The 20,007-nt window shown below is 49.8% G+C and overlaps 1 protein-coding gene across 2 annotated transcripts in view; it reads right to left on the minus strand.

The window, feature by feature from the left end:
• The window catches only part of USP43 (ubiquitin specific peptidase 43), a 45,671-nt gene extending 33,999 nt beyond the window's left edge, over positions 1-11,672 (minus strand). For both annotated transcript variants that reach the window (XM_040331116.1, XM_040331115.1), the window contains exon 1: positions 10,309-11,672. In XM_040331116.1, coding sequence (XP_040187050.1) covers positions 10,309-11,364 — 1,056 coding nt within the window. In that variant the 5' untranslated portion in view covers positions 11,365-11,672. The remainder of the gene's footprint in view (positions 1-10,308) is intronic.
• Between the last annotated feature and the right edge of the window lie 8,335 nt (positions 11,673-20,007).

Below are 20,007 nucleotides of genomic sequence, written 5' to 3' on the forward strand. Positions count from 1 at the left end.
ATCAGGGTCTCCATTTGCTTCCCTCTTACATCAAGGTTCCGATCACAGTCCCCCCTTAGACCCCTTTCACACTGAAGCGTTTTTACAGCGTTAAAAATAGCGCTATAAAAATTTTCATAAAACGCTCTCCATGCATCTCAATGGACCATTTCACACTCCCCCTTACTGTATATCAGAGTCACCCCTATCATCAGAGTCCCCACCATAGCTCCTCTAACATCAGGATCACCACCAGAGTCACCCCTATCATCAGAGTCCCCCACCATAGCTCCTCTAACATCAGGATCACCATCAGAGTCACCCCTATCACCAGAGTCCCCCCACCATAGCTCCTCTAGAATCAGGACCACCATCAGAGTCACCCCTATCACCAGAGTCCCCCCACCATAGCTCCTCTAACATCAGGATCACCACCAGAGTCACCCCTATCATCAGAGTCCCCCACCATAGCTACAATAACATCGGGGGTCCCCATCAGAGTTCTTCCTCCTCCTTCCATCCACATCAGAGTGCTCCCTTACATCTGGGTTCCCAGCTGAGTCCCCCTTACATCAGGACCACCATCAGAGTCCCCCCTTCAAATCAGGGGGTCCCCATCAGAGGCTCAACTTGCATCAGGGTCCCCCATATTATCAGTGTCCCCATCAGAGCCCCCCTTACTTTAGGCTCCCTATTAGCATTCTCCATTACATCTGGGTTTCCATCAGAGTCCCCCTTACATCAGGACCACCATCAAAGCCCCCCCTTTAAATCGGGTTCCCATCAGAGTTCTTCATCCTCCTTCCATCCATATCAGAGTCCCCCCACCATAGCTCCTCTAACATCAGAGCCCCTCCTTCCATCCATATAAGAGTCCTCTCTTACATCAGGGCTCCACACTTACATGACTGTCCCTCATCAGAGCCCCCCCCCCCATACATGACTGTCCCTCATCAGGGCCCCCCTCATACATGACTGTCCCTTATCAGAGCCCCCCCCCATACATGACTGTCCCTTATCAGAGGCCCCCCCCCATACATGACTGTCCCTTATCAGAGCGCCCCCCATATATGACTGTCCCTTATCAGAGCCCCCCCCCCCATACATGACGATCCCTTATCAGAGCCCCCCCCCCCCCACCCATACATGACTGTCCCTTATCAGAGCGCCCCCCATATATGACTGTCCCCTATCAGAGCCCCCCCCCCATACATGACTCTCCCTTATCAGAGCCCCCCCCCCCATACATGACGGTCCCTTATCAGAGCCCCCCCATACATGACTCTCCCTTATCAGAGCCCCCCCCCCATACATGACTGTCCCTTATCAGAGCCCCCCCCCCATACATCACTGTCCCTTATCAGAGCCCCCCCCCCCCATACATGACTGTCCCTCATCAGAGCCCCCCCCCCATACATGACTCTCCCTTATCAGAGCCCCCCCCCCATACATGACTCTCCCTTATCAGAGCCCCCCCATATATGACTGTCCCTTATCAGAGCCCCCCCCCCCATATATGATTGCCCTTGTCAGAGTCTCCATTACTGCGGGGGGGGGGGGGGGGGGGAGCAGAGGCCGCACATCGGCTGCGGGTTGGATAGAACCCTGCAGTGGGCTGTATGTGGCCCATAGTTTGGAGACTTTAATGACTGGGCATGCTGGATCTTGTAGTTCTGCGGGCCTGTGTCACCCTCATAAAAAAAAGATGACCTGCCCCTTTAACAGGAGATATATCTGGAGGTTACAGAGGGGGGGGGGGGGGGCACTTAGTGTTACACAAGAGTTGCAGCACTCCGCTGTGCCCGGGGTGGCACAAGAAGCCATTGTCTCCATCAGTGTCCTGGGGGGGTGAGGAGGAGCATGACGCAGGAGGAGATGGCACTACCCGTCCTCACCATCCGCGTCCCACACACCGTGTGCCCAGTTCCCATGTAGTCAGTGTGCGGGGTGCAAGCCAGGTACAAACCCCCCCCCTGGGCCTCAGGGTAAAAGGACCCCCCTGGCTCGGCATGGCAGCCAGGCACCGGATATAGTATTGAAAACAGAGGCTCAGCATGGCAGCCAGGCAGGGCCGCCATCAGGAATTATGGGGCCCCTTACACAGCTTGGGCAGAGAACCGGGGGGTGCTCCTGCCTGAAGTTGAGAAGCGGGGGGGCCATTTACACAAAAAAAGAAGAAATAAAGAAAAATATATATATAAAAAAAAAAAGGGGGTGTAGCCATCCGGGGCCCTTTAATAAAAAGAAAAAAAAGAAATAAAATTATATATACATATAATTTTTTTTTTTTAAAGAAATTACCAAAAAAAGGGGGGGTTGCCACCCGGGACCTCTGGGTCCTTTAATAAAAAAAAAAAAAAAATTATATTATATTATATATATATATATATATATATATATATATATATATATAATAAACATTTATAAAAAAAAAAAAAAGGGGGGGGTTGCCATCCAGGGCCCTGGGGACCTCTAATAAAAAAAAAAACATAAAACAAAAATAAAAAAATAAAGATTTATAAAAAAAAAAAAAGGGGGTTTGCCACATGGGGCCCTCTTAGCCCTTTAATTAAAAAATAATATATATATATATGAAAAAAAAATATAAGAAAAAGGGAGGTTGTCATCCGGGGGCCCTGGGGACCTCTAAACCAAAAAAAAATTAAAAAAAATTGGCCCTTTAATAAAAAAAAATATATATATATATATATATATATAAAAAATATATTTTTTTTATTAAAAAAAAAAAAAAAAAATTGCCATCCGGGCCCCTTACAGGTGTACTGCCTGTACCCCCCCATGATGGCGGCCCTGCAGCCAGGCAATGGAATTACTGAAAACAGAGGCCGAGCATTACAGACAGACGGTGGATATAGAACTGAAAACAGAGGTTGGGCACACCAGCCAGGCAATGAGCATTTTCAGATAAAAGCCTCAGAGCCTGATCTGCATACTATTACCAGGTCAGTCACTCAGAAAGTATTACAGCCATTTAATCAGCCAGGCAATGAGCATTTTCCAGGGGAAGAGTTCATTCATGTAGTGACTCAGCGGGTGGAGTTCCCCTTTAAACAAATCTTTTTCCCGGGCGCCTCCCTGCAGGAAAACTCGCGGCGAGGATCTCCACCGCCCCGTCACCTGGCAACCAAAGTTCAAAGGTTTGTATTGGAGCCGCCATGATACCAGGGAAGGGACCGGCGAGGAGCGCCGCCGCCGCAAATCCTGAATACACACAGACCAGTGACTTCACTGAGATGATGTCATCAGTCTGCTGCAGGCAGGAGGAGGCATTTCCTTAGTCTCCCCTCCCCCCAGTGATCAGACTGTACATTGTCCGGTGGCGACAATGGCCCCCCGGGACTAGCCGATCGATCATTCACTGGGAGGGGCAGAGCACTGGGTTTCTGCTAATCAGGAACACAGATCTCTCTCTTCCTCCAATTAAACCATCGCCCCCCCCCCCTCCCCCACACGCAGGTGGAAATCACTCCCTAGGACACTTAACCCTTTGATTGCCTCTGTTAACCCCTTCCCTGCACTGGGAGAGCACTGATTACTGTATTGGTGTCACTGGTCTCCGAAAAGTGTCCGATTTGTCCGCCGCAATGTTGCAGTCCCGGAAAAAAATAATAATAAAACAAATAAAATAAATAAATAAATAAAAAAAATTAAAAAAAAAAAAAAAAAAAAAAAAATCGCTGATCGCCGCCATTACTAGTACAAACATTTTTGTACAAATATTTGTTTATAGCGCAAAAAAAGAAAAATGTATTGTTTATTTTTATTTTTTTTATTGTTGGACTTTTTTTTTTTTGCGCTATAAACAAAGTCCAACAATTAAAAAATAAAATAATAAAAAAAACTATATATATATACACACACACACACACAAATTTTCCTTTCTGCTCCAAAACATCCAATAAAAAAAGGCGTGTAAACAAATTTTGTCATCAATTTAGGCCGATACATATTCTTCTACATATTTTTTTTTTTTTTTTTTAAAAAAAGAAGAAGTTGAAAAAATATTGAACAAAAATATGTAGAAGAATACGTATCGGCCTAAATTAATGATGAAATTTGTTTACACGCCTTTTTCATTGGATGTTTTAGAGCAGAAAGTAAAAAGAAAAAAAAGAAAAAAAGAAAATAGTTTTTTTATTATTTATTTTTTAATTGTTGGACTTTGTTTATAGCGCAAAAAAATAAAAAAAATTGTATAGTTTTTTTTTTATTGTTTATAGCGCAAAAACAAATTAAAAAAAACAGAAAAACACACTATACAATTTTTTATTTTTTTGCGCTATAAACAAAGTCCAACAATTTAAAAATAAATAAAAAAACTATACAATTTTTTTGAATTTTTTTTTGCGCTATAAACAAACGCAAAGGTGATCAAATACCACCAAAAGAAAGCTCTATTTGTGGGGAAAAAAGGACGCCGATTTTGTTTGGGAGCCACGTCGCACGACCACGCAATTGTCCGTTAAAGCGACGCAGTGCCGAATCGCAAAAAGGGGCCTGGTCATTTAGCTGCATAATGGTCCGGGGCTTAAGCGGTTAAATGGGGGAGGGGGGGGTAAAAACTTCTGGGGCTGAAGTGGTTAAGCCCTGATGAAGGGGTCCTTTCCCCGAAACAACCCAATACGTTGTATATAATAAAAGCCTTCATATCATTATCAAGCGATTTGTGCCGGGCGGCATTCCTAGCGTTCTATCTGGAAGGAATTCTTCTTCACCCAACCCAGACTGTCACCTGGAATCACATGACTCATTGGGGCCAATGGAATCAAAGCTGGAGCCTGATTGGACGGGAGTCTATAGAATGTGAAAACCCAATTTAAATATTCTTATCAGTGCGCTCCGAATTCCTCTGTTCTATGTATAGCTTGTAATTATATATAAAGAGGAGGAAGACGCCGTGTTCATTACATAAGCAGCCTGCGCTTCCTGCTGACACCAATGATGGGACACTATTCCTCCCACTGATACCAATGATGGGACACTATCCCTGCCACCGACACCAATGATGGGACACTATTCCCCCCACTGACACCAATGATGGGACACTATTCCTCCCACTGATACCAATGATGGGACACTATCCCTGCCACCGACACCAATGATGGGACACTATTCCCCCCACTGACACCAATGATGGGACACTATTCCTCCCACTGACACCAATGATGGGACACTATTCCTCCCACTGACACCAATGATGGGACACTATTCCCCCCACTGACACCAATGATGGGACACTATTCCTCCCACTGACACCAATGATGGGACACTATTCCTCCCACTGACACCAATGATGGGACACCATTCCTCCCACTGACACCAATGATGGGACACTATTCCCCCCACTGACACCAATGATGGGACACCATTCCTCCCACTGACACCAATGATGGGACACTATTCCCCCCACTGACACCAATGATGGAGCACTATTCCCCCCACTGACACCAATGATGGAGCACTATTCCTCCCACTCACACCAATGATGGAGCACTATTCCTCCCACTCACACCAATGATAGGACACTATTCCCCCCACTGATACCAATGATGGGACACTATTCCCCCCACTGATACCAATGATGGGACACTATCCCTGCCACCGACACCAATGATGGGACACTATTCCCCCCACTGACACCAATGATGGGACACCATTCCTCCCACTGACACCAATGATGGGACACCATTCCTCCCACTGACACCAATGATGGGACACTATTCCTCCCACTGACACCAATGATGGGACACCATTCCTCCCACTGACACCAATGATGGGACACCATTCCTCCCACTGACACCAATGATGGGACACTATTCCCCCCACTGACACCAATGATGGGACACTATTCCTCCCACTGACACCAATGATGGGACACTATTCCTCCCACTGACACCAATGATGGGACACTATTCCTCCCACTGACACCAATGATGGGGCACTATTCCTCCCACTGACACCAATGATGGGACACTATTCCTCCCACTGACACCAATGATGGGACACTATTCCTCCCACTGACACCAATGATGGGACACTATTCCTCCCACTGACACCAATGATGGGGCACTATTCCTCCCACTGACACCAATGATGGGGCACTATTCCTCCCACTGACACCAATGATGGGACACCATTCCTCCCACTGACACCAATGATGGGACACCATTCCTCCCACTGACACCAATGATGGGACACTATTCCCCCCACTGACACCAATGATGGGACACTATTCCTCCCACTGACACCAATGATGGGACACTATTCCTCCCACTGACACCAATGATGGGACACTATTCCTCCCACTGACACCAATGATGGGACACCATTCCTCCCACTGACACCAATGATGGGACACTATTCCCCCCACTGACACCAATGATGGGACACCATTCCTCCCACTGACACCAATGATGGGACACTATTCCCCCCACTGACACCAATGATGGAGCACTATTCCCCCCACTGACACCAATGATGGAGCACTATTCCTCCCACTCACACCAATGATGGGACACTATTCCTCCCACTGACACCAATGATGGGACACTATTCCTCCCACTGACACCAATGATGGGACACTATTCCTCCCACTGACACCAATGATGGGGCACTATTCCTCCCACTGACACCAATGATGGGGCACTATTCCCCCCCACTGACACCAATGATGGGACACTATTCCTCCCACTGATACCAATGATGGGACACTATTCCTCCCACTGACACCAATGATGGGACACTATTCCTCCCACTGACACCAATGATGGGACACTATTCTTCCCACTGACACCAATGATGGGACACTATTCCTCCCACTGACACCAATGATGGGACACTATTCCTCCCACTGACACCAATGATGGGACACTATTCCTCCCACTGACACCAATGATGGGACACTATTCTTCCCACTGACACCAATGATGGGACACTATTCCTCCCACTGACACCAATGATGGGACACTATTCCTCCCACTGACACCAATGATGGGACACTATTCCTCCCACTGACACCAATGATGGGACACTATTCTTCCCACTGACACCAATGATGGGACACTATTCCTCCCACTGACACCAATGATGGGACACTATTCTTCCCACTGACACCAATGATGGGACACTATTCTTCCCACTGACACCAATGATGGGCCACTATTCCTCCCACTGACACCAATGATGGGACACTATTCCTCCCACTGACACCAATGATGGGACACTATTCCTCCCACTGACACCAATGATGGGACACTATTCCTCCCCCACAGGACATTTTCTACTCCCCCCAAAGTCTGAAGGACAGTAGTCTGTCCCTTTGTTTAGGAAGTTTTGTGTAATGAATCCTTTTTGATTCGAACTTTTCCACCCATACAAAATATTTTTCATGAATATGAATCTTCTCTGTTTTAGTCGCACATTTAGCAACGGCGGCGATTTGACGTCGTGGTGAAGTTCCTCCGAACAGCGAGAACAGAAGAACCCGATTGGCTCTTGCGGAAGAGTTCGGGGCGGAGAAGATCCGCGTCCAATACAAACAGGAATCCGGATTGTGAAATCCACGCGGTGACCTCATCACATTGTCACTCCGCGGTGTCACCGCTCCGTGTACCCAACCCCCGATCACACACCGGTCCCGTGTACTCCTCATTACATCTCACCACCAGGGAGGAGAGAGCACCAAAAGTATTGGGACGCCGGCCTTTCCACGCACATGAACTTCAATGGCATCCCAGTCTTAGTCCGGAGGGTTCAATATTGAGTTGGCTCCGCCTCCTTTGCCGCTATAACAGCTTCACCTCTTCTGGGAAGGCCGTCCACAAGGTTTAGGAGGGTGTCTATGGGAAAGTTTGACCATTCTTCCAGAAGAGCATTTGTGAGGTCAGGCACTGATGTTGGATGAGAAGGCCTGGCTCGCAGTCTCCACTTATAATGTTCTATCGGGTTGAGGTCAGGACTCTGTGCAGGCCAGGCAAGTTCCTCCACCCCAAACTCGCTCCTCCATGTCTCTTGCTTTTATTTTGTTTTTTGTGGTTGAACTGGATGGACTTGTGTCTTTTTTCAACCTGACTAACTATGTAACTGGTCCAAACCATTTGGTGGGGGAAGGAGGGGGATTATGGTGTGGGGTTGTTTTTCAGGGGTTGGGTTGGCCCCTTAGTTCCAGTGAAGGGAACTCTGAAGGCGTCAGCATACCAGGACATTTTGGACAACTTCATGCCCCCAAGCTTTGTGGGAGGAGTTTGGGGACGACCACTTCCTGTTCCAACATGACTGCCCACCAGTGCACAAAGCAAGGTCCATAAAGACATGGAGGAGCGAGTTTGGGGTTAGTGACTGGTCTGGTCTGCACAGAGTCCTGACCTCAACCCCATAGAACACCTTTGGGATGAATTAGAGCGGAGACTGCGAGCCGGGCCTTCTCATCCAACATCAGTGCCTGACCTCACATATGCTCTTCTGGAAGAACGGTCAAACATTCCCATAGACACCCTCCTAAACCTTGTGGACGGCCTTCCCAGAGGAGGTGAAGGTGTTATAGCTGCAAAGGGCGGAGCCAACTCAATATTGAATCCTCCGGACTAAGACTGGGATGTCATTAAAGTTAATGTGTGTGTAAAGGCCGGCGTCCCAATACTTTTGATAATATCGTGTACTTACCAACAACGTAAGACAAGAGAAATATAAAATGATGAATTATTGGTATGATCAGAGGGGGGCAGATATGTAGCCAATCACGGCATCCCCCCGGGGCAACAGAACTACAAGACCCAGAGAGACCTCTTAGAAAGTGTCATTACTTGTGATGGTACTAAACCCCCCTCTATGGTCTGCTGGGAAAGTACTGAGGACCCCCCTCTATGGTCTGCTGGGAAAGTACTGAACCCCCCTCTATGGTCTGCTGGGAAAGTACTGAACCCCCCTCTATGGTCTGCTGGGAAAGTACTGAACCCCCCTCTATGGTCTGCTGGGAAAGTACTGAACCCCCCTCTATGGTCTGCTGGGAAAGTACTGAACCCCCCTCTATGGTCTGCTGGGAAAGTATTGAGGACCCCCCCCTCTATGGTCTGCTGGGAAAGTATTGAGGACCCCCAGCAGCAGGGGAACCACAGGAAACAACAACAAGCTTTATTGGCAGTAATGATGGCGAAACTGGATGACGAGTCTTCCCTGCTGATAAAGGACCTGGTGCAACCGGCGGCAGAAGAAGAACTACAAGACCCAGCAGGTCCCGTTAGAAGACATTGCTACCTGTGGTGGAACTAACTGACCCAGCATGCTCTGATGGTAAAGTACTGGGGGCCACCAGCAGCTGGAGGACTAGAAGACCCAGCAGGAGACATTACCAGTCAGTGAACATTCAAAAGTTGACTGCTTGTACTGGCAGGGCCAGATCTAGGGGTGTGCTGGGGTGGGCAGATTTCAATTTCACATTGTACACTGCCCTTCTAACCCCTGTGCCCCATTCTGCAGACCCCATACACTGCCCTTCTGGCCCCTGTGCCCCATTCTGCGGACCCCGTACACAGCCATTCCGACCCCTGTGGCCCATTCTGCGGACCCCGTACACTGCCCTTCTGACCCCATAGACTGCCCTTATGACCCTTGTCCTGATGGTCCCATACACTGCCCTACAAACAGCTGATGCTACCCTCTGCCCCCATACACTTTCCCTTCTGACCCCTGTCCTCTTCCCTACAAACTGCTGATGGCACCCTTTGCCCCTCTGACCCCTGTCCTGCTGATCCTCTACACTGCCCAACAAACCGATGATAGTACCCTCTGCCCTGCTGACCCCATACACTTCCATATAAACTGCTGATGGTGCCCTTTGCCCTGCTGACCCCATACACTGCCCTTATGACCCCTGATGGTCCCGTACACTGACCAACAAACTGCTGATGCTACCCTCTGCCCCCCTACACTGCCCTTCTGACCCCTGTCCTGCTGATCCCATACACTTCCATAAAAACTGCTGATGGCACCCTTTGCCCTGCTGACCCCGTACATTGCCCTTATGACCCTTGTCCTGATACTGCCCTACAAACTGCTGATGGTACCCTTTGCCCTGCTGACATTGCCCTTATGACCCTTGTCCTGATACTGCCCTACAAACTGCTGATGGTACCCTCTGCCCTGCTGATCTCCCATCTTCTTTCCACATTTTTTTCCCCTGCACCCCCCGCATCAGACAGGCTAGATCTGGCCCTGCATGCTGGGCTTTGTAGTGCCCATGTTTTGCCCAAGGCTGGGCATACCAGCACTTCAAGCATGCAACAAGTTACAATTAAAGGAGAAGTCACTCACCTTAAACTCCACGGATAGCTGAGGGGTGTACTCCAAGGTCCACAGCGCCCTGACTAGAGAGGCCAGCCTCTCGGTGACTTCCCCTTGGCACCCATTAGCTGGCGCTTCCCCCGCCGGGTCCTTCTGCACCAACCCATTGACCTTCGCTCTGCCCAGCTCCGTCCGGTACTGCTCCATCCCCAGGTACTCCGCCAGGAGATCCGTATTGCTCAAGCACTGGACCACGGCGTTCATGAAGCAGGTGTTCCCGTGGTTCTTCAGCCCCAGCACCCCGGGCACCTTGTCCTCCAAGCTCCAGTTGGGCACCTCCTGGCCCCGGGGCGGCCCCTGACCCTTGCCCAGGTTATTGTTGCTGTCCCCTCCTTGCACCACCCTGGTCTCCTCTTGAGGGACCCCTCTGCCGAGTTCTCCGGGGGGGTGGTCCTTCCGCCTGAAGCCCCCGTCGTCGTCCCCCGCCGGGTCAGGGTGGCCCCTCTCGCCATCTCCCAGGTGGGACAAACTGCTCAAAGTTCTCAGGATCCTGTGCATGAAATTCCCCACCGACTTCAAGGAGCGGCTCCGGAACAGTTTCTTGGACCCATGGCTCTTGTCGTTGGACCCTTGGCTCTTGTCGTTGGACCCTTGGCTCTTTTCGTGGGACCCTTGGCTCTTGTCGTTGGACCCCCCTCGGCTCTTGTCGTTGGACCCTTGGCTCTTGTCGTGGGACCCTTGGCTCTTGTCGTTGGACCCTTGGCTCTTGTCGTGGGACCCTTGGCTCTTGTCGTTGGACCCTTGGCTCTTGTCGTTGGACCCTTGGCTCTTTTCGTGGGACCCTTGGCTCTTGTCGTTGGACCCCCCTCGGCTCTTGTCGTTGGACCCTTGGCTCTTGTCGTGGGACCCTTGGCTCTTGTCGTTGGACCCTTGGCTCTTTTCGTGGGACCCTTGGCTCTTGTCGTTGGACCCCCCTTGGCTCTTGTCGTTGGACCCATGGCTCTTGTCGTTTGACCCATGGCTCTTGTCGTTGGACCCTCGGCTCTTGTCGTTGGACCCTCGGCTCTTGTCTTTGGTCTCCTCCATGGCGTTGGTCTCCTCCACCTGTCTCCTCCACCTGCCGCTCTTCCACCTTTATCTCGCTTGGGACCAGGAAGGAAAAGCAGGACTTGGCAACCGAGCTTCCTCCTTAAAATTCCAGCCTCCCCATGGCAGCCGGGAGCCTTGGCTTTATCCCAAAGGTTGGGGGAAGATCCCTACCTGGAAGGGGGAAGGTGAGCGGCGAGCCATGGCCCCCTTGTCCTGGTGTCAGTTGTGTGCCGGCTGCTGCTGCTGCTGGGGAGAGGGAGATCCTCCTGCGCTCAGCTCCACCTCCTGTCTATGAATCTTATTCGCTTTACTTTCAAAGAAGACAAGAGGGAGAGACACAGACAGGTCTGGGTGGTGGTGGAGGAGGAGGAGGGAGGCGGAGAGGGAGGGAGGGGGTCCTCTGCTGGTGAGTGTTGGGTACTGCGGCTTGACACATTCCTCATTCTATGTGTCACTCATAGGATCAGCTTACTAATCAGCCTGCTGGGGAGAGGAGGGGAAGGGGGGGTCAGAGCTGGACAGACAGGCTGAGTGACAGCGGCTTTTCCCAACCGCAGATTCTACACCAATGGAAGCAGATTTTATTACAGAGGATTTATTATCGCCAACAGTTTGTGTAGCACTTTACAATATAATTATAGGGTATTGGCAATCAGTGATGGGGGAGGGGGGGGCAGAGCAACAGGCTACTCCGGCTTTCCCTTAAGGGACACTTCACACCACATGCAGTCCAGTGCGGGTTTTTTTCTGCATCAAAAACGCATGGAAAGTAGGCTATATGGTTTTCAATGGCGTAGTTCACACCGGTGCGTTCCAGGGAAAAAAAAGTAGAACGTGCCGCATTTTACCTGCACTGGACTGTACTGGAACGCATCAAATACGCACCTAAATGCACCAAAAACACACCAGTACGCACCAAAAACACACTGATAGGCACCGAAATGCACCAAAAACGCACTGAAACCACCCACTATGCACTGTCACGCACCGAAATGCACTGGAATGCACCAAAAACGCACTTTCACGCACCGAAATGCACCAATAACGCACTGGAATGCACAAAAAACGCACTGGTACGCACTTAAATGCACCAAAAACGCACTGGTACGCACCAAAAATGCACTGGTACGCACCTAAATGCACTGGTATGCACCTAAATGCACCAAAAACGCACTGGTATGCACCTAAATGCGCCAAAAATGCACTGGTACGCACCTAAATGCACTGGTATGCACCTAAATGCACCAAAAACGCACTGGTATGCACCTAAATGCGCCAAAACCGCACTGATACACACCTAAATGCACCAAAAACGCACTGGTATGCACCTAAATGCGCAAAAAATGCACTGATACGCACCTAAATGCACCAAAAACGCACTGGTACGCACCTAAATGCGCCAAAAACGAACTGGTACGCACCTAAATGTGCCAAAAATGCACTGGCATGCACCAGAAAAGGAATTGGTACGCACCTAAATGCGCCAAAAATGCACTGGTACGCACCTAAATGCGCCAAAAATGCACTGCTACACACCTTAATGCACCAAAAACGCACTGGAACGCACCAAAAACGCACCGGTAGGCACCTAAATGCACCAAAACGCACTGGTACGCACCTAAATGCACCAAAAACGCACTGGAACGCACCAAAAACGCACTGGTAGGCACCTAAATGCACCAAAAACGCACTGGAATGCACCAAAAACGCACTGGTACGCACCTAAATGCACCAACAACGCACTGGTACACACCTAAATGCACCAAAAACACACTGGCATGCACCAGAAAAGGAATTGCTACACACCTAACTGCACCAAAAACGCACTGGTACGCACCTTAATGTACCAAAAACGCACTGGAACACATTCGTCCTTATCTTAGGGCCAGTTCACACCATAGAAACGCAATCCGGATGCATTCCAGGTGCTTTTTTTTTGCATGTGCGTTTTTGGTACGTTTTTGATGCAGTCCAGTGCTTTTTTTCCACCCCCTCTTTTTTATTTTGTTCCAGTGCGTTTTGATGCGTTTTACAGCATTCCAGTCCAGTGCAGGTAAAATGCGGCACGCTCTACTTTTTTTCTGGAACGCACTGCACTGGTGTGAACTACGCCATTGAAAACCATCTAACCTACTATCCATGCGTTTTTGATGCCGGAAAAAAAAACGCACTGGACCGAATGCGGTGTGAACTGTCCCTTAAGGTTAGTAAAAAAGAGGGGGAGAAAAAAAACGCACTGGAACGCATCAAAAACGCATAAAAAAAATGGGCATGGAAAAAAAAAAAGTGGACCGCATGCGGATTGCGTTTCTCCGGTGTGAAGCGGCCCTTAGTATTGCAATTGCTGAGTTTCCATTCACAACCTGATCGCGGTGGGCGGAGTCGCCGCAATTCCGTGGCGCCAGTGTTTGGCCATAAACATGGACACCGGGCCGACCAGATAATTCATGTTGCTGGTGGACGGAGGGGGGAGGGGCGGCTTAGTGAGATCAGGCAGAACCTGTCCAACCGCCTTCCCTAAAATACACCCAACGGCCCAATCCCCCGTCTCTGCACTCCAACGGGAGAATCCCATTGGCTGCTCTGGGCGAGGTTGGACCCTTTAATAACCTCCACAATGCCCCATTGTTATCCACATCCGGCCACAACAACCCTTTCCTCCCATCCCGAGGTCAGCGAGTGACATCACCAGGAAATCCCAACCAATGGGAGGAAACCCGCACAGGAGAAGTTCCTGCCCCAGTCCCTCCGCACCCGGACCGCCAACCAACCTCGTCTCTGCCCGACATTCTCTCCTGACAACCAAGTTCATTCTTCCCAAGAAGAGGAGAGTTCTGGAGGAAGGAGCAGAGTCCTCCAGCAGAGTATATCAGGAGAGGAGAGTTATAGAGGAAGGAGCAGAGTCCTCCAGCAGAGTATATCAGGAGAGGAGAGTTATAGAGGAAGGAGCAGAGTCCTCCAGCAGAGTATATCAGGAGAGGAGAGTTATAGAGGAAGGAGCAGAGTCCTCCAGCAGAGTATATCAGGAGAGGAGAGTTCTGGAGGAAGGAGCAGAGTCCTCCAGCAGAGTCCTCCAGCAGAGTATATCAGGAGAGGAGAGTTATAGAGGAAGGAGCAGAGTCCTCCAGCAGAGTATATCAGGAGAGGAGAGTTCTGGAGGAAGGAGCAGAGTCCTCCAGCAGAGTCCTCCAGCAGAGTATATCAGGAGAGAAGAGTTATAGAGGAAGGAGCAGAGTATATCAGGAGAGGAGAGTTCTGGAGGAAGGAGCAGAGTCCTCCAGCAGAGTATATCAGGAGAGGAGAGTTATAGAGGAAGGAGCAGAGTCCTCCAGCAGAGTATATCAGGAGAGGAGAGTTATAGAGGAAGGAGCAGAGTCCTCCAGCAGAGTATATCAGGAGAGGAGAGTTATAGAGGAAGGAGCAGAGTCCTCCAGCAGAGTATATCAGGAGAGGAGAGTTATAGAGGAAGGAGCAGAGTCCTCCAGCAGAGTATATCAGGAGAGGAGAGTTATTTTGGTGTGTATGAGAAGCTCTCTGCTCCTCTCCCATATCAGATGTTATATTAGGGAGTAATAAAAATATTTGTCATTATTAATATGGAGATATGTGATGACATCATAGTGAACACATTATACATCAAGCATTCAGTCACCTGTGGGGTGCGGCAGAAACTCTGTAGAAGTTGTTTGATCTTCTGATCTCTTCCTCATTAGTCACAATTGTTTTCTTTAGTGAAAGATTCGGGTTGTTAATAATGCTAATGAAGTGTAATGATCGTCCTGCAATGGAAGGCATGTGATGGGAACAAAGGCGGAATGAGTCGCACGCCATCTAGTGGTGAGATTCCATAATGCACTGATGCTGGGAAATCCGAAATTTGCTGCAGTTTTTCTGTTTTTGGAACCTTTTCCCTTTTCTATTCTTTCATCCCGTCTATTGATTATCTTCTGTATTTCATTATATGTGTCACCCGTGTGTATCGCTGTTCATAAGTTTAAAGCGTAAACCCCAACAATCAACTTCTCTTATGTATTTGCTCTCCGATGGTCTGTTTAATATTCCCTTCAAAGTGTTTGGTGATACCAGTGATCTCAGAACTGCAGGCCGGGGGCCAGATATGGCCCTTTGCTTGTTTTTATCCATCCCTTAGGGCATTATTCCTCCCATCCCACACTGACACCAATGATGGGGCACTATTCCTCCCACTGACACCAATGATGGGGCACTATTCCTCCCACTGACACCAATGAAGGGGCACTATTCCTCCCACTGACACCAATGATGGGACACTATTCCTCCCACACTGACACCAATGATGGGACACTATTCCTCCCACTGACACCAATGATGGGACACTATTCCTCCCACTGATACCAATGATGGGACACTATTCCTCCCACTGACACCAATGATGGGGCACTATTCCTCCCACTGACACCAATGATGGGACACTATTCCTCCCACTGATACCAATGATGGGGCACTATTCATCCCACTGATACCAATGATGGGGCACTATTCCTCCCACTGACACCAATGATGGGGCACTATTCCTCCCACTGATACCAATGATGGGACACTATTCCTCCCACTGACACCAATGATGGGACACTATTCCTCCCACTGACACCAATGATGGGGCACTATTCCTCCCACTGACACCAATGATGGGGCACTATTCCTCCCACTGACACCAATGATGGGACACTATTCCTCCCACTGACACCAATGATGGGACACTATTCCTCCCACTGACACCAATGATGGGGCACTATTCCTCCCACTGACACCAATGATGGGACACTATTCCTCCCACTGACACCAATGATGGGGCACTATTCCTCCCACTGAGTAAAAGGAGAGGAGAGATGGAGAGAGAGGGAGAAGGAATGGAGAGGACAAGGGGAGAGGGGAGGAGAGATGGAGAGAGGAGAGAAGAGAGCGGGGAAGAGAGAGGGGAGAGGAGAAAGAAGGAGAGGAGAGAAGAGAGGGGGAGAGGAGAGAGAGGAAATAGAGAGAAGAAAATTAGAGGAGATGAGGGAGAGGGGAAGGAGAGGAGAAGAGAGGGAGGAGGAAGGGAGTGGAGAGGGGAAGAGAATGGAAGAGGGGGAGAGGAGAGATGAAGAGAGGAGTGGAGAGAAGAAAGGGGGGAGGATAGAAGACAGGGGGAGAGGAGAGGAAAAGAAGAGGACGAGGGTAAGGAAAGAGGAAAAAAAGAGGGAGGGGAGAGAGAAAGAGGAGAGCGGAGCAACTGAGAGGAAAGAGGAAAATGACAAAGGGAGAGAGGGAGAGGAGAGAAGAGAGGGGGAGAGGAGAGAGGAGAGGGGAAAAGGAGAGGTGAGAAAAGAGGGGGAGGATATAGAGGGATGAAGAATGGCGAGACGAGGAGAGAAGAGAGATGGAGAGGAGGGAGGGAAAGGAGAGAAGGCGAGTGTAAGGAAAGAGGAAAATGAGAGAGGGAGAGAGGAGAGGGGAAGAGAGGAGAGGAGAGATGGAAAGAGGAGAGAAGAGAGGGGGGAGAGGAGAAAGGAGGAGAGGAGAGAATAGAGGGGAAGAGGAGAATGAGAAGAGAGGAGAGAGGGAGAGGAGAGATGGAGAGGAGAGAAGAGAGGGGGAGAGGAGACGGAGGAAATAGGGAGAGGAAAATGAGAAGAGAGGAGAGAGGGAGAGGGAAAGGAGATGAGAAGAGAGGAGGAAAGAGGGAGGAGGAAGGGAGTGGAGAGGGGAAGAGAACGGAAGAGTGGAGAGGAGAGAGGGAGAGCAGAGAGGAGAGAAGGAGAGGAAAGAGGAGAGGAAAGATGGAGAAAAGAGAGAAGAGAGGGGGAGAGGAGAGAGGAGAGGAAAAGAAGAAGGCAAGGGTAAGAAAAGAGGAAAAGAGGAAATAAAGAGGGAGGGGAGAGAAAAAGAGGAGAGCAAAGCAATGGAGAGGAGAGAGGGGGAGAGGAGAGAGGAGAGGAGAGAGGAGAGAGGGGGAGAGGAGAGAGGGTGAGAGGAGAGGAGAGGGGGAGAGGAGAGGAGAGAGGGGAAGAGGAGAGAGGAGAGGAGAGGGGGAGAGGAGAGGAGGGGAGAGGAGAGGAGAGGGGGAGAGGAGAGGAGGGGAAGAGGAGAGAGGGGGAGAGGGAGAGAGGAGAGGGGAGGAGAGGAGAGAGGGGAAGAGGAGAGAGGAGAGGAGAGGAGAGAGGGGAAGAGGAGAGAGGAGAGGAGAGGGGGAGAGGAGAGGAGGGGAGAGGAGGGAAAATGCACACAAGTTACCTCGCTGCAATTCACTGAACTTTTTGGGGAATTTGGTTACAAGAGAAAAAATATATAAAAAAAGGGTCATGAATGAGAGAAAAAGAGAGAGAACTAAAGAGGGGGAACGGAAAGGAAAGACGCAGAGCGACTGATTGGATGACAGAGAGGAGAGAGGAGGGAAGAAGGGGGGGGGGGGACAGGAATGTTCTCTCTATCTCCTGTGCGGTGATATCGCCCCCCTGTGGCAGTGAAAGGGAAGGTCATTTCACCCTCTAGCACTAGGAGAGCTTATTACAGGTCAGAAAAACAAATCACTTTGTAATATTACAGGAATAAAAGATCACCAAATAGAATACAAAGGAGAAAATATTTATTTATCAGAATATAACTCAGGAAACATTAAAGGAGCTTCTGCAGATCGTCTTTCTAGAGAACGATATGTTGTGTCGCCTGCAGCTGCGGGGTGGTTGCATTCGGCTGCCGTACTGCCAGTGGGGGGTTGCGTTTTGCTCCATGCCCTAAGTGCCTGCATGTCCTTCTTTACATTGAGAGACAAGGGTGGTAAACACAAGGCTCAATTGTCTGTTTTTACCCCCCCCCCCCTGTGAGGTCCGAATCAGATGCGACTCTATCAGTTCCATTCAGGAAACCAGAAACAATTTCTTATGATTGATAAAGTTTCATTCGGATTGCTTCTTATCTTCCAAAAAACATAAAAAAAATGCAACATTGTAAAATAAAAGAATAATACTTTTCATTGGCTCCTCCCCTCCATCCGTTCTCTTACAGGTGCGAATCTCCAGCACTCGACACTTGCGGGTGCGTCGGATGACTACGCCTCCCCCATTGGCCGCTGTGGGTCCCTCCCCCTAGGCTGCTACATCATAGTGTGACTATTGACCACTAGGAATGTGAGAGGTAGCAGGAGGAGGAGCCACTAGGGGCAGCGATGAGACGCCGGCATTCGACGCACCCGGAAGCACTGAGTGCTGAGGATTCTTCTTGAAATGCTGCCATGGGATTGGACGCAGCCGAGGCACTAATGATAAGTAATGTAATTGTCATTTTTTGCAACTGTAATTGTTAAAGCTGCGTTTGTTCAAAACTGGAACTACTAAATGTGAAAACTCAATGATGGCGCATCGGAGGCGGACCCGGCCGAGTCCTCCTTATAAGGTGGTTTTATTACCTGTTGATCCCGCCAGTAGATCGGCTATTTGTTCACTTCCTGCAAGCTGCCCAGCAAAGACGGCAGTTTGGGCGCTTGGGACAAACCATAGAGCACTGCAGGGGGGGAGTCCATAGATGGGTCAAATCTCACAGCTCAGCAGCAACCGGCCGAGATCCGATCCATCTATGGTCAGGCTGCTTGCAGAGAATTTGATCCATCGATCGACTTATGTACAACCAGCCTGTCGGATTTCTTTCATGTGATTACTGCCGGTGGCCATAGCTGCTAGCAGTGATCATTGTGTTCTGCCGGTAGGGAAGGCCCTTCCCAGTGTTCATTTCCCCATCAATACTGACTGGAATTTGCAGGAAACTAAATTGCATCATCTATTGCGCTTGCTTTAGTTTTCCTCCCATACTCCATCCTGGGAGGTTATCTGTCTGCTGTCTAAACCGCCCCGAGTATATGTCAGTAGGGGGCGGGGCCTTAGATTGCAAGCTCCTTAGCCCGGGACTGATGTGACTCTACAATATGTGAAGCACTGCATATACTTGTAATAGTAATAACGTCCATCTAGAACCGGCCGGTCTTCAGGGTGACAACGCGGCTGTGATTTTACTGCAGAACCAACAGCGTTGTCACCCTGTTATAGAAAGTGGCTGGAAAAATAATGACCCTACTGGCAGGATCAGTGCCGGAGTAAGATCACCCAGTGCCCAGGGCAAGGATTCCAAATTGTGCCCCTCCCCTTCATTGTGTGTGAGCCTATGAGAAGGAGGGGGAGAGAGAGCACATCCTGCGCCTCCTCCCGGGTCTCTCCCCTCCTCTCCCAGAGCTGGACTGACAGAAGTAGTGATGCTGCTGTCACTACGTCTGTCAGCCTTCTAGTAGAAGGAACTTGCGGCGTCCCCATCCCTACAATACAGGCTGTGCCCAGGGCAGCTATCCATTCTGCCCACCCCTTGTCCTGACTCTGGGTAGGATCGTCCCTTCTGCCCACCCCTTATTCCAGGCCTGGGGAGTATCGCTCCTTTTGCCCACCCCTTATTCCGGCACTGGTCAGGATCGCTCATTCTGCCCACCCCTTATCCCAGCCCTGGGGAGAATATCTCCTTCTGCCCACCCCTTATTCCGGCACTGGTCAGGATCGCTCATTCTGCCCACCCCTTGTCTCGGCCCTGGGCAGGAGTGTTGCTTCTGCCCACCCCTTATTCCAACCCTGGGGAGGATCGCTC

The sequence above is a fragment of the Rana temporaria genome, chromosome 12 (assembly GCF_905171775.1).
Source record: "Rana temporaria chromosome 12, aRanTem1.1, whole genome shotgun sequence".
Classification (NCBI taxonomy): Eukaryota; Metazoa; Chordata; class Amphibia; order Anura; family Ranidae; genus Rana; species Rana temporaria.